Source organism: Mesoplodon bidens (genome assembly GCF_964165515.1).
Source record: "Mesoplodon bidens genome assembly, chromosome: 6".
Lineage (NCBI taxonomy): Eukaryota > Metazoa > Chordata > Mammalia > Artiodactyla > Ziphiidae > Mesoplodon > Mesoplodon bidens.
The window spans coordinates 79,278,294-79,293,915 of NC_138162.1; the positions used below are offsets into that span (position 1 = coordinate 79,278,294).

Here is a 15,622-nt window from a genome sequence, read left to right on the forward strand (position 1 = left end):
TTCATTCCTTTTTATGGCTGAGTAATATTCCATTGTATATATGTACCACTTCTTCTTTATCCATTCGTCTGTCGATGGGCATTTAGGTTGCTTCCATAACCTGGCTATTGTAAATAGTGCTGCAATGAACATTGGGGTGCATGTGTCTTTTTTAATTACGGTTTTCTCTGGGTATATGCCCAGTAGTGGGATTGCTGGGTCATATGGTAATTCTATTTTTAGTTTTTTAAGGAACCTCCATACTGTTCTCCATAGTGACTGTATCAATTTACATTCCCACCAACAGTGCAAGAGGGTTCCCTTTTCTCCACACCCTCTCCAGCATTTGTTGTTTGTAGATTTTCTGATGATGCCCATTCTAACAGGTGTGAGGTGATACCTCACTGTAGTTTTGATTTGCATTTCTCTAATAATTAGTGATGTTGAGCAGCGTTTCATGTGCTTCTTGGCCATCTGTATGTCTTCTTTGGAGAAATGTCTATTTAGGTCTTCGGCCCATTTTTGGATTGGGTTGTTTGTTTCTTTAATATTGAGTTGCATGACTATTTATATATTTTGGAGATTAATCCTTTGTCCGTTGATTTGTTTGCAAATATTTTCTCCCATTCTGAGGGTTGTCTTTTCGTCTTGTGTATGGTTTCCTTTGCTGTGCAAAAGCTTTGACATTTCATTAGGTCCCATTTGTTTATTTTTGTTTTTATTTCCATTACTCTAGGAGGTGGATCAAAAAAGATCTTGCTGTGATTTATGTCAAAGAGTGTTCTTCCTATGTTTTCCTCTAAGAGTTTTATAGTGTCCAGTCTTACATTTACGTCTCGAGACCATTTTGACTTTATTTTTGTGTAGGGTGTTAGGGAGTATTCTAATTTCATTCTTCTACATGTAGCTGTCCAGTTTTCCCAGAACCACTTATTGAAGAGACTATCTTTTCTCCATGTATATCCTTGCCTCCTTTGTCATAGATTAGTTGACCATAGGTGTGTGGGTTTATCTCTGGGCTTGCTATCTTGTTCCATTGATCTATGTTTCTGTTTTTGTGCCAGTACCATATTGTCTTGACTACTGTAGCTTTGTAGTGCAGTCTGAAGTCAGGGAGTCTGATTCCTCCAGCTCCATTTTTTTCCTTCAAGACTGTTTTGGCCATTTGGGGTCTTTTGTGTCTCCATACAAATTTTAAGATGATTTGTTCTAGTTCCATAAAAAATGCCATTGGTAATTTGATAGGGATTGCATTGAATCTGTAGATTGCTTTGGGTAGTAGAATCATTTTCACAATGTTGATTCTTCCAATCCAAGAACATGGTATATCTCTCCATCTGTTGGTATCATCTTTAATTTCTTTCATCAGTGTCTTATAGTTTTCTGCATACGGGTCTTTTGTCTGCCTAGGTAGGTTTATTCCTAGGTATTTTATTCTTTTTGTTGCAATGCTAAATGGGAGTGTTTCCATAATTTCCCTTTCAGATTTTTCATCATTAGTGTATAGGAATGCAAGAGATTTCTGTGCATTAATTTTGTATCCTACAACTTTACCAAATTCATTGATTAGCTCTAGTAATTTTCTGGTGGTGTCTTTAGGATTCTTTATGTATAGTGTCATGTCATCTGCAAACAGTGACAGTTTTACTTCTTCTTTTCTAATTTGGATTGCTTTTATTTCTTTTTCTTCTCTGATTGCCATGGCTAGGACTTCCAAAACTATGTTGAATAATAGTGGTGAGAGTGGACATCCTTGTCTCGTTCCTGATCTTACACGAAGTGCTTTCAGTTTTTCACCATTGAGAATGATGTTTGCTGTGGGTTTGTTGTATATGGCCTTTATTATGTTGAGGTAGGTTCCCTCTACGCCCACTTTCTGGAGAGTTTTTATCATAAATCGTTGTTGAATTTTGTCAGAAGCTTTTTCTGCATCTATTGAGATGATCATATGGTTTTTCTTCTTCATTTGTTAATATGGTGTATCACATTGATTGATTTGTGTATATTGAAGAATCCTTGCATCCCTGGGATAAATCCCACTTGATCAAGGTGTATGATCCTTTTCAGGTGTTGTTGGATTCTGTTTGCTCGTATTTTGTTGAGGATTTTTGCATCTATATTCATCAGTGATATTGGTCTGTAATTTTCTTTTTTTATACTATCTTTGTCTGCTTTTGATATCAGGGTGATGGTGGCCTCATAGAATGAGATTGAGAGTATTCTTCCTCTGCAATTTTTTGGAAGAGTTTGAGAAGGATGGGTGTTAGCTCTTCTCTCAATGTTTGATAGAATTCACTTGTGAAGCCATCTAGTCCTGGACTTTTGGTTGTTGGAAGATTTTTTTTTTTTTTTTTTTTTTTTTTGCGGTACATGTGCCTCTCACTGCTGTGGGCTCTCCCGCTGTGGAGCACAGGCTCTGGACACGCAGGCTCAGCGGCCATGGCTCACAGGCCCAGCCGCTCCGCAGCATGTGGGATCCTCCCGGACAGAGCACGGACCCGCCCCTGCATCGGCAGGTGGACTCTCAACCACTGCGCCACCAGGGAAGCCCCCTGTTGGAAGATTTTTAATCAGTTTCAATTTCATTATTTGTGATTGGTCTGTTCATATTTTCTATTTCTTCCTGGTTCAGTCTTGGAAGGTTATACCTTTCTAAGAATTTGTCCCTTTCTTCCAGGTTGTCCATTTTATTGGCACAGAGTCGCTTGTAGTAGTCTCTTAGGATACTTTGTATTTCTGTGGTGTCTGTTGTAACTTCTCCTTTATCATTTCTAATCTTATTGATTTGAGTCCTCTCCCTCTTTTTCTTGATGAGTCTGGCTAATGGTTTATCAATTTTGTTTATCTTCTCAAAGAACCAGCTTTTAGTTTTATTGTTTTTGCTATTGTTTTCTTTGTTTCTATTTTATTTATTTCTGCTCTGATCTTTATGATTTCTTTCCTTCTGCTAACTTTGGGTTTTGTTTGTTCTTCTTTCTCTAGTTCCTTTAGGTGTAAGGTTAGATTGTTTATTTGAGATTTTTCTCGTTTCTTGAGGTAGGCTTGTATAGCTATAAACTTCCCTCTTAGAACTGCTTTTGCTGCATCCCATAGGTTTTGGATCGTCGTGTTTTCATTGTCATTTGTCTCTAGGTACTTTTTGATTTCCTCAGTGATCTCTTGGTTATTTAGTAATGTACTGTTTAACCTCCATGTGTTTGTGTTTTTTCCTTTTTTTCCCCTGTAATTCAATTCTAATCTCATAGCGTTGTGGTCAGAAAAGACGCTTGCTATGATTTTAATTTTCTTAAATTTACCGTGGCTTTATTTGTGACCCAAGATGTGATCTATCCTGGAGAATGCTCCATGTGCACTTGAGAAGAAAGTGTAATCTGCTGTTTTTGGATGGAATGTCCTATAAATATCAGTTAACTCTCTCTGGTCTGTTGTGTCATTTAAAGCTTCTGTTTCCTTATTTATTTCCATTTTGGATAATCTGTCCATTGGTGTAAGTGAGGTGTTAAAGTCCCCCACTATTATTGTGTTACTGTCGATATCCTCTTTTATAGCTGTTAGCAGTTGCCTTATGTATTGAGGTGCTCCTATGTTGGGTGCATATATATTTATAATTGTTATATCTTCTTCCTGGATTGATCCCTTGATCATTATGTAGTGTCCTTCCTTGTCTCTTGTAAGATTCTTTATTTTAAAGTCTATTTTATCTGATATGAGTATAGCTGCTCCAGCTTTCTTTTGATTTCCATTTGCACAGAATATCTTTTCCATCCCCTCACTTTCAGTATGTATGTGTCCCTAGGTCTGAAGTGGGTCTCTTGTAGACAGCATATAGATGGGTCTTGTTTTTGTATCCATTCAGCAAGCCTGTGTCTTTTGGTTGGAGCATTTAGTCCATTCACATTTAAGGTAATTATTGATATGTATGTTGCAGTGACCATTTTCTTAATTGTTTTGGGTTTGTTTTTGTAGGTCGTTTTCTTCTCTTGTGTTTCCCACTTAGAGAAGTTCCTTTAGCATTTGCTGTAGAGCTGGTTTGGTGGTGCTAAATTCTCTTACCTTTTGCTTGTCTGTAAAGCTTTTGATTTCTCCATCGAATCTGAATGAGATCCTTGCCGGGTAGAGTAATCTTGGTTGTAGGTTCTTCCCTTTCATCACTTTACGTATATCATGCCACTCCCTTCTGGCTTGTAGAGTTTCTGCTGAGAAATCAGCTGTTAACCTTATGGGAGTTCCCTTGTATGTTATTTTTCGTTTTTCCCTTGCTGCTTTCAATAATTGCTCTTTGCCTTCAATTTTTGCCAATTTGATTACTATGTGTCTCGGTGTGTTTCTCCTTGGGTTTATCCTATATGGGACTTGCTGTGCTTCCTGGACTTGGGTGGCTATTTCCTTTTCCATGTTAGGAAAGTTTTTGACTATAATCTCTTCAAATATTTTTTTGGGTCCTTTCTCTCTCTCTTCTCCTTCTGGGACCCCTATAATGCGAATATTGTTGCATTTAATATTGTCCCAGAGGTCTCTTAGGCTGTCCTCATTTCTTTTCATTCTTTTTTCTTTATTCTATTCCGCAGCAGTGAATTCCACCATTCTGTCTTCCAGGTCACTTATCCATTCTTCTGCCTCAGTTATTCTGCTATTGTTTCCTTTTAGTGTATTTTTCATTTCAGTTATTGTATTGTTCATCTCTGTTTGTTTGTTCTTTAATTCTTATAGGTCTTTGTTAAACATTCCTTGCATCTTCTTGATCTTTGCCTCCATTTTTTTTCCGAGGTCCTGGATCCTCTTCACTATCATTATTCTGAATTCTTTTTCTGGAAGGTTGCCTATCTCCACTTCATTTAGTTGTTTTTCTGAGGTTTTATCTTGTTCCTTCATCTGGTACATAGCTCTCTGCCTTTTCATCTTCTCTGTCTTTCTGTGAATGTGGCTTTTTTCCCCTACAGGCTGCAGGATTGTAGTTCTTCTTGCTTCTGCTGTCTGCCCTCTGGTGGATGAGGCTATCTAAGAGGCTTGATTGGAGGGACTGGTGGTGGGTGGAGCTCTCTCTGTCTTTTTTTTTTAATATTTATTTATTTAATTATTTAATTAATTATTTATTTATTTGTCTGTGCCGGGTCTTAGGTGCGCACGTAAGATGTTCATTGCCGTATGCAGGATCTTTAGTTGTGACATGCGGGATCTTTAGTTGCAGCATGCAAACTCTTAGTTGCAGTATTTGGGATCTGACCAGGGATCGAACCTGGGCCCCCTGCATTGGGATCGTGGAGTCTTAACTGCTGGACCACCAGGGAAGTCCCGATCCTAGTATATTCTTAAATTTAGCAATGCAGAGCCAGAATGGGGTCACTTTGCCAGATGCCTCTGGTAGTCATGCTAACAAACCCTTAGATCAGCTGTAAAGCTTATCCTGAAATTAGAAAAGTAATATGAACAAGAAATGGAAAGCCAACAGAAGTGATGACTGGTTGTTCTCCCAAAACACCTTCATGGCCATCATGTTTCATCCACAAACCTTAATGCAACCATTGTGTAAGCCTTTGCAATAGCTCCCCCCTGCTGTCTCTCAGGTTTAAGTGATTTAGGACTGTGTCATCAGATAAAGCTACTCATGGAGCTGTAATGATAAGTTGGGCAACTTGCTGAAGGATTTGATGATATATTCTGACAGCTAAATCGCCCTTGGACAGGATACCACATGCAGGTGCTCAGAGACTCTTTCTGGGAATTGTAGAGGTACTGCTACGTCCTTGGCATGGGAGTTTAGATTGGAAGGAAGCAAAAGACACTGAAAAGTAAATGAGGCAATCTTTCTCCCTTGGGTTTTGTTTGAACAGGAAGAGAGATTAATTGTCAATTACTGAACTTATTTTTATACATACATTTAAAAATATAGCACTTCAATGGCTAACAATGTGTAGTAACAATAATGAAACTTTGACAGTGTTTTCGTACCATTCATTTAGAAATATTTCTGCTTGCATTACCAGAGGCCGTATTACGTAAACTTCCCCCACCCCAGCTGTCTGAGATGTTGTATGAATCCCATGTCTCAAGTAATTTCAAGTGGGATTGAAGAACAAACTAATTTCAACTCAATCTAATCGAATAAGCATTTGATGACGGCATACCTTGTTCTGAGCACTGTCATCTTATATATTATCAAGGCGTAATATTTTATTCCTGATCTTGAAACATAAAGAAGTGCAAGTTAAATACGTTGGAAGAGCTTCATAAGAACCACTAGTAAAATTAAAAGAAGTAGTTTTACTTCTGAAGTCAATGGAAAATATAGTAGCAAATAAAGCATACTCCATAGAGTAGACAGAAATAAAAGGAAAGCAAGAAAATATTGAAAAGAAAAAAGATAATATAACTAGACAAAAAATAAGTTATGACAAAGAATATGGTTTAAATTTCCTTTGTGAAAAGTAAAGATTAACTATTTTCTATCTATAAATGAACCCCATCCTAAATGATGCTAGATGACTAAGAATAAAAAGTAAGGTGAGGGGCTTCCCTGGTGGTGCAGTGGTTGAGAGTCCGCCTGCCGATGCAGGGGACACGGGTTCGTGCCCTGGTCCGGGAAGAACCCACATGCCGCGGAGCAGCTAGGCCCGTGAGCCATGGCCGCTGAGTCTGTGCGTCCGGAGCCTGTGCTCCGCAACAGGAGATGCCACAACAGTGAGAGGCCCGCATACTGCAAAAAAAAAAAAGTATGGTAAGATGCACCAGGAAAATACAAATAACCACAGAGTAGATGTTGCAATATTAATCTCAAACAACTGTAATTCAAAGTCAAAATAATTAAAATGGAATGAAGGACACAATTTTACATTGATGAAAATAGCAATCAAAATATCCTCTTTTGGGGCTTCCCTGGTGGCGCAGTGGTTGAGAGTCCGCCTGCCGATGCAGGGGACACGGGTTCGTGCCCCTATCCCGGAAGATCCCACATGCCGCGGAGCGGCTGGGCCCGCGAGCCATGGCCGCGGAGCCTGTGTGTCCGGAGCCTGTGCTCCGCAACGGGGGAGGCCACAGCAGTGAGAGGCCCGCGTACAGCAAAAAAAAAAAAAAAAAAAAAAAAAAAAAAATATCCTCTTTTAACAAAGATTATAAGAACTAGGCTCATTGGAGAGTATAAACTAGCAGACTTTTTTCAGACCTCTTCTTCTACTTAATGTCAGTCATCAGTCATATGACTGATAGGGCCATCTGACACCATTCACTTCACCTTCCCAATCCACTTGCTGCTCATTAGGGATACTTTCTGTACATCAAGATGTGGCTCATCATCTTTGGGCATTTTTTAGTAGAAGTTTATGAAATATCACTTATTTTAGTTTTCTATTGCTGAATAACAAATTACCACAAATTTAATGGCTTAAGACAACACTCATATAATAGCTCACAGTTCTATAGGTCAGAAGTCTGGGCAGACTTCACTGGTTCTCTAAAGAGGGTTTCACATGTCCAAGATCAGGTGTCAGCTGTTCTGGGCTCTTTATGGAGTATCGGGGAAAGAAATCACTTCCAAGCTTATTCTGTTTGTTGGCAGAACTCACTTCCCTACAATTGTAGGACTGGAGTGTCCATTTTCCTACTAGCTGTCAGATGTGGACCACTCTTATAGCTCCTAGAGGCCACTCTCCCATCCTTTAAATGGCTCCTCCATCTTCAAAACTAACAACAATGCCTTGAATCCTTCTGTTTTAGATCTGTCTGAGTTTCCCTTCTGCCAATGGACAGAGAAAACTCTCTGCTTTCAAAGGGCTCGTGTGATTAGATTAAGTTCACCTGGATAATCTCCCTTTTGGTTAACCCAAAATCAACTGATTAGTACTTTAAATTGCATCTACAAAATCCCATTTGCTATGTAATATAACATAATCAGAGATGTAATATTGGATTCATCATATTCGTACCCAGATTAGTGCAGGAAATCTTGGTTGGGGTGAAGGGGAGCATAGATTTTAGGATTCTGCCTATCATGCTGCTCTTAGATCCTTCTGCACTTACTACCTTGTGAATCCTAAAGGCTCAGAAGCCTTTATAAATATTTTGTAGTCTCTCTCTTGATTTTAACAAAGTTAAAATTTTTGTTTTCCACGTACTTGTGGCTTTCATAAGATTTCCATGATGAGAGGGGGAAACTACTGATTAATGCATCCATGTTCACATTGAAAGTTTCTCTATTTTTGAGAGTGATTTATCCCTTAATCAAATTGTTTTCTGATTCCGAGATTTGTTTCTTTAGAATTTCCATTCAGAGTTATCTCACATGCTGCATCTAATAATTTGAATATCTTATTTAGGAAGTGGTAGGGGAGCTAAATCTGTTCTTTGTTGTTTTTGCTCATCCTAGCTTATTTCTTTCTTTATTTGCCAGTACTTTTTGTGAGCTCACATTTGTTGAATTTAATCTGGGGGAATCCTGAGAGTCTAAATTGGGGATAGTTTACCTCAGAGAGGATTTGTATTTTCATAGATTCCTCCAATTGTTGTTTTAAATGCCCTAGGCTTCATGCAGGAGGCTTGCTATAAGCTTTCCAACCTTGCCAGAGATCCAAAAGCTTTGTATCCAGATGGTAGTTCTGATCCTAGGATTAGCCTTGGGACATACTTATATTTTGAATTTGTTTATTTCCCCCTGATCTGGTTTCAGTTCACCTATTTTCTGTCTCTTCCTCCCTCCCTCCCTCTCTCTTTCCCTTCCTTTTTCATATCCTCTCTTACTTACTTTCTCTCCTGCTTAGGTTGTGCTAATAAAAGCACAGAATCAAATGTATGGGACACAGTCGCTCCACTGTACTCAGCACAGGTGGAAGTAAAATATTGTGCTCTATTCTGAGAACACTTTTGTAAGGAGATCATGATCAAAGTGATGTACATCCAGAGGTTCAGCCATAATAAAGATGAAGAACAGGTAAGTTTGTTTACTTTGTTTACCTGGGAAAAGAGAAGCCATGTTATAACTCTTCAAATCTCTGAAAGGATCTTGTGCTTGAGAGAAATAAGGCTTATCTTTCATTTTCAAGAAGCAGAAACAACAGGTGCATCAAGCAAGGAGGTTCACATTAGCTCAGTATAAGATAGAACCTATGATTATACTTGTACAGTATTGGAATGGGCCGCCTTTGTGAAGTATGTGCTCTAGACTCTGAGCTTATGTGGAGGTAAGATAACTATTCTCAGCAGTAGTTTAGAGGCCAGGAGTGCATTTCTATTTTGACTAAGATGCTGTACCAAATAACCTTTACTCTCCCTTCCTATGAGCCCAGATTCTAGGCATGTTTATTCCATGACTCTTATACATTTAGATAAAAAATAAGAAATGATACCCATCTGGAAGAAACATTTATCCCACATTCTGACTATAATGGAAGGAAATTTTGTGTCACAGTATTGAAGAAAACTTTCGAATTGGTAAATAAGAGTAATCGTTAATATATTTTACTTCCAAAATAGTCCTCATAATGTGTCAAGAATAAAAGGCAGTTAATTTTTACACAAAATATTCTCCTCATGCATATCTACAGTGGGAGAAAATATGACACATTGTTCAAGAATAATGATAAGGTTCACTCAGAAATAGAAATTTAGTTCATCTTAAACTAAATAGAACAGACAATAGAGAAGAGATGACACAGCATGAGCTATATGATTACATTTAAAATATTCTGCAGGCCAGAAGGGAGTGGCATGATTATTTAAAGTGATGAAAGGGAAAAACCTACAACCAACATTACTCTACCCAGCAAGGCTCTCATTCAGATTTGACAGAGAAATCAAAAGCTTTACAGACAAGCAAAAGCTACGAGAATTCAGCACCACCAGAGCACCTTTGTAACAAATGCTAAAGGAACTTCTCTAGGCAGGAAACACAAGGGAAGAAGAAGCCCCACAAAAAGAAACCTAAAATAATTAAGAAAATGGTAATAGGAACATACATATCAATAATTACCTTAAACGTAAATGGATTAAATGACCCAACCAAAAGACACAGACTGGCTGAATGGATACAAAAATAAGACCCATCGATATGCTCTCTACAAGAGACCCACCCTGGACCGAGAGACACATACAGACTGAAACTGAGGGGATGGAAAAAGATATTCCATGCAAATAGAAGTAAAAAGAAAGCTGGAGTAGCAATATTCATATCAGATAAAATAGACTTTAAAATAAAGACTGTTGCAAGAGATAAGGAAGGACACTACATAATGATCAAGGGATCAGTCCAAGAAGAAGATATAACAATTATAAATATTTATGCACCCAACATAGCAACACCTCAATACATAAGGCAAATGCTAACAACCATAAAAGGGGGAATCAACAGTAACACAATAATAGTGGGGGACTTTAACATCCCACTTACACCAATGGACAGATCATCCAAACAGAAAATAAATAAGGAAACACAAGCTTTATATGACACAATAGACCAGATAGATTCAGTTGGTATTTATAGGACATTCTACCCAAAAGTGACAGAATACACTTTCTTCTCAAGTGCGCATGGAACATTCTGCAGGATAGATCACATCTTGGGTAAATTTGCCTCAGTAAATTTTAAGAAAATTGAAATTGTATGAAGCATCTTTTCTGACCACAACACTATGAGATTAGAAATCAACTACAGGAAAAAAAAAGAACTGTAAAAAACAGAAATACATGGAGGCTAAACAGTGCACTACTAGATAACCAAGAGATCACTGAAGAAATCAAAGAGGAAATTAAAAAATACATAGAAACAAATGACAATGAAAACACAACAACCCAAAACCTATGGGACACAGCAAAAACAGTTCTAAGAGGGAAGTTTATAGCAATTCAATCTCACCTCAAGAAACAAGAAAAATCACAAATAAATTATCTAACGTTACACCTACAGCAACTAGAGAAAGAAGAAAAAAGAAAACCCAAAGTCAGTAGAAGGAAAGAAAGCATAAAGATCAGAGCAGAAATAAATGAAATAGAAATGAAGAAAACAATATCAAATATCAATAAACTTAAAAGTTGGTTCTTTGAGAAGATAAACAAAATTGATAAACCTTTAGCCAGATACATCAAGAAAAAAGGGAGAGGACTCAAATCAATAAAATTAAAATGAAAAAGGAGAAATTACAACTGACACCACAGAAATACAAAGGATTATAAGAGACTACTACAAGCAACTATATGCCAATAAAATAGACAACCTCGAAGAAATGGACAAATTCTTGGAAAGGTACAATTTTCCAAGACTGAACCAGGAAGAATTAGAAAATATAAACAGACCTATCACAAGTAATGAAATTGAAATTGTAATTTAAAATCTTCCAACAAACAAAAGTCCAGGACCAGATGGCTTCACAGGCAAATTCTATCAAACATTTAGAGAAGAGCTAACACCTGTCCTCTCAAACTCTTTCGAAAAATTGCAGAGGGAGGAACAATCCCAAATTTGTCCTACGAGGCCACCATCACCCTGATACCAAAACCAGACAAAGATATCACAAAAAAACAAAATTACAGGCCAATATCACTGATGAATATAGGTACAAAAATCCTCAACAAAATACTAGCAAACGGAATCCAACAACACATTATAAGGATTATACACCATGATCAAATAGGATTTATCTCATGGATGCAAGGATTCTTCAATATATGCAAATCAATCAATGTGGTACACCGCATTAACAAATTAAGGAATAAAAACCATATGTTCATCTCAATAGATGCAGAAGAAGCTTTTGACAAAATTCAACACCCATTTATGACAAAGACTCTCCAGAAAATGGGCATAGAGGGAACCTACCTCAACATAATAAAGGCCATATATGAAAAACCCACAGCCAACATCATTCTCAATGGTGAAAAACTGAAAGCATTTCCACTAAGATCAGGAGCAAGACAAGAATGTCCACTCTCGCCACTCTTATTCAACATAGTTCAATAAGGAAGTCCTAGCCATGGCAATCAGAGAAGAAAAAGAAATAAAAGAAATCCAAACTGAAAAAGAAGAAGTAAAACTGTCACTGCAGATGACATGATACTATACATAGAGTATCCTAAAGATGCCGCCAGAAAACTACTAGAGCTAATCAATGAACTTGGTAAAGTAGCAGGATAAAAAATTAATGCACAGAAATCTCTTGCATTCCTATACACTAACAATGAAAGATCAGAAAGAGAAATTAAGGAAACAATCACATTTAGCATTACAACAAAAGAATAAAATACCTAGGAATAAAGTTACCTAAGGGGGCAAAAACCTGTACTCAGAAAACTATAAGACACTGATGAAAGAAATCAAAGATGACATAAACAGATGGAGAAATATACCATGTTCTAGGCTTGGAAGAATCAATATTGTGAAAATGACTCTACTACCCAAAGCAATCTTCAGATTCAATGCAATTCCTATCAAATTACCAATGGCATTCTTCACAGAATTAGAACAAAAAATTTTACAATGTGTATGGAAACACAAAAGGTCCCAAATAGCCAAAGCAATCTTCAGAAAGGAAAATGGAGCTGGAGGAATCAGGCTCCCCAACTTCAAACTATACTACAAAGCTACAGGAATCAAGACAGTATGGCAGGTACTAGCACAATAACAGAAATATAGATCAATGGTACAGGATAGAAAGCCCAGAGATAAACCCACACACATATGGTCACCTAATTTATGACAAAGGAGGCAGGAACATACAATGGAGAAAAGACAGCCTCTTCAATAAACGGTGCTGGGAAAACTGGACAGCTACATGTAAAAGAATGAAATTAGAACACTACCTAACACCATACAGAAAAACAAACTCAAAATGGATTAAAGTCCTAAATGTGAGACCAGACACTATAAAACCCTTAGAGGAAAACATAGGAAAAACACTCTTTGATATAACGGCAGCAAGATCTTTTTTGACCAACCTCCTAGAGTAATGAAAATAAAAACAAAAATAAACAAATGGGACCTAATGAAACTTAAAAGCTTTTGCACAGCAGAGGAAACTGTAAACAAGATGAAAAGACAACCCTCAGAATGGGAGAAAATACTTGCAAACAAAGCAACTGACAAAGGGTTACTTTCCAAAATATACAAGCAGTTCATGCAGCTCAATATCAAAAAAACAAACAACCCAATTCAAAAATGGACAGAAGACCTAAATAGACATTTCTCCAAAGAAGATATACAGATAGCCAACAAACACATTAAAGGATGCTCAACATCACTAATCATTAGAGAAATGCAAATCAAAACTACAGTGAGGTATCACCTCACACCAGTCAGAATGGTCATCATCAAGAAATCCCCAAAGAATAGATGCTGGAGAGGGTGTGGAGAAAAGGGAATGCTTTGCACTATTGGTGGGAATGTAAATTGATACAGCCACTATGGAGAACAGTATGGAGGTTCCTTGGAAAACTAAAAATAGAACTACCATATGACCCAGCAATCCCACTACTGGGCATATACCCTGAGAAAAGCATAATTCAAAAAGAGACATGTACCACAATGTTCACTGCAGCACTATTTACAGTAGCCAAGACATGGAAGCAACCTAAGTATCCATCGACAGATGAATGGATAAGGAAGATGTGGCACATATATACAATGGAATATTACTCAGCCATAAAAAGAAACGAAATTGAGCTATTTGTAGGGAGGTAGATGGACCTAGAGTCTGTCATACAGAGTGAAGTAAGTCAGAAGGAAAAAAACAAATACTGTATGCTAACACCTATATATGGAATCTAAAAAATACAAAAAAAAAAAACCATGGTTCCGATGAACCTAGGAGCAGGACAGGAATAAAGACACAGATGTAGAGAATGGACTTGAGGACACGGGGAGGGGGAAGGGTAAGCTGGGATGAAGTGAGAGAGTAGCATTGACATATAGACACTACCAGAAGTAAAATAGATAGCTAGTGGGAAGCAGTTGCATAGCACAGGGTCATCAGCTCAGTGCTTTGTGACCACCTAGAGGGTTGGGATAGGGAGGGTGGGAGGAAGACGCAAGAGGGAGGGGATATGGGGATGTATGTATACATATAGCTGATTCACTTTGTTATACAGCAGAAACTAACACAACATTGTAAAGCAATTATAATTCAATAAAGACCTTTAAAAAAATAAAGGAAATGCTGCATTATATAATACTCTACATTGAATATTTAATAAATTAATCCCCACGCTGAGAGTTGCAGTTCCAGAAGTAATGCCTGTTGCATGACAGGACTTAATCAATACTAGTTAATAATGGTTTGAGGGCAGGTCAATGCCTAATATGTTTGCAATACAAATTAGAAGCACAGAGGAATCATACTCAAGGTTAAATTCTTCTAGAAAAGACTGTTGGTAGTTATGAATACTTAAAGGAAAGGAAAGAAGATTGAAGCTTTCATTGGTGTTGATTCCTTTGAGAGTTCCTGGGTCGTTAAACATGAGCTTATTCATATAAACTTTGGCCCTGATTTCTAGGTTTTACTATTTTTCTTTCATATTTTTCATGTAACTGAATTGTACCAGATTGTCTTGGGTGCTCAGCAGTAGATTCTGATTCTAAAATCCATACCGCTTCTCACAGAAGGAAGAAGAGGAACAGGAAACAGGGAGAGGGAAGGCAGAAAGAGAGGAGAGGAAAGAAGGAAAGAAGATGAGTAGAGATGGAAGAGGAAGGGATAAGTGGAGGAAAAGTGGGGAAAAGGAAAAGAAGAAGGGAGAGGTAGGAGAAAGGTCAGGAGATAGGGGGGACAGAGGGAGCAGGGAGGACCAGACACCTCTCATTCATTTTGACAAACTGGTGAACTCTAACTTTTTTATAAAAAATATTTGAGGGCCTCCCTGGTGGCGCAGTGGTTGAGAGTCCGCCTGCCGATGCAGGGGATGCGGGTTCGTGCCCCGGTCTGGGAGGATCCCATGTGCCGCGGAGCGGCTGGGCCCGTGAGCCGTGGCCTCTGGGCCTGCGCGTCCGGAGCCTGTGCTCCGCAACGGGAGAGGCCACAACAGTGAGAGGCCCGCATACCGCAAAAAAAAAAAAAAAAAAAAAAAAAAAAAATATTTGAAAGTGGGCCCCTATATGTATATATGGAGGTCCTTATTTCTGGGGAACTAAAGAATTACTATGCAACCCTTGATTAGGACATAAATACTCAGTTTTAAGCTTCTAAGTTTTATACAATTTAAATACAAGTTTTCAATAGACTTAAACTAGATTCAACATGGAGATAGTATAAATTAATTTTCTTACATAATTAAAATTTTTCTCTCAGATAATTGCATGACATTTGGTAGAAGAATTTTAATGCTGGGAGAGGATACAATGATGGTGACTTTGGAAGGTCCTGAGCAGGGGCTTTTCCAAGAACTGAGTAGACTATTAAGACAGGAAGGAAAGGAGATGGTAAAGAGGTTAACCACTGTAGGCATTTACATCTGGGTGGGTTACATCTGTTTTAGGTTTGCTGTTCTCGTCAGGTCTTCTTGGCACCCTCTTTAAGGATCTGATAAAGCTAATAAAGAAATATACTAGAGTAGGCTCAGATGCAGGGATTCCCACTTCCCGAGTTGGTCTGCCTGCAATTATCTTACTGAAAGGTCCTGTTTCAGCCACCTGAGCTGTGATTTTCTAACCCCAAGGATGTTATGGTGAAAA

General features: G+C 38.0%; 1 protein-coding gene across 5 annotated transcripts in view; it reads left to right on the forward strand.

Moving 5' to 3' along the window:
- MAMDC2 (MAM domain containing 2) overlaps positions 1 to 15,622 on the forward strand; it is a gene marked incomplete at its 5' end in the record, with an annotated part of 436,428 nt that overhangs the window by 26,919 nt on the left and 393,887 nt on the right. For 3 of the 5 annotated variants that reach the window (XM_081238326.1, XM_081238325.1, XM_081238327.1), the window contains one exon: positions 8,730 to 8,899. The exons of 1 other annotated variant lie outside the window; for it this stretch is intronic. In XM_081238326.1, the coding sequence (XP_081094452.1) occupies positions 8,889 to 8,899 (11 nt within the window). Of the gene's footprint in view, positions 1 to 8,729; positions 8,900 to 15,622 lie in introns of those variants that run through there. One more of the 5 variants, XM_081238324.1, reaches the window with a different exon arrangement.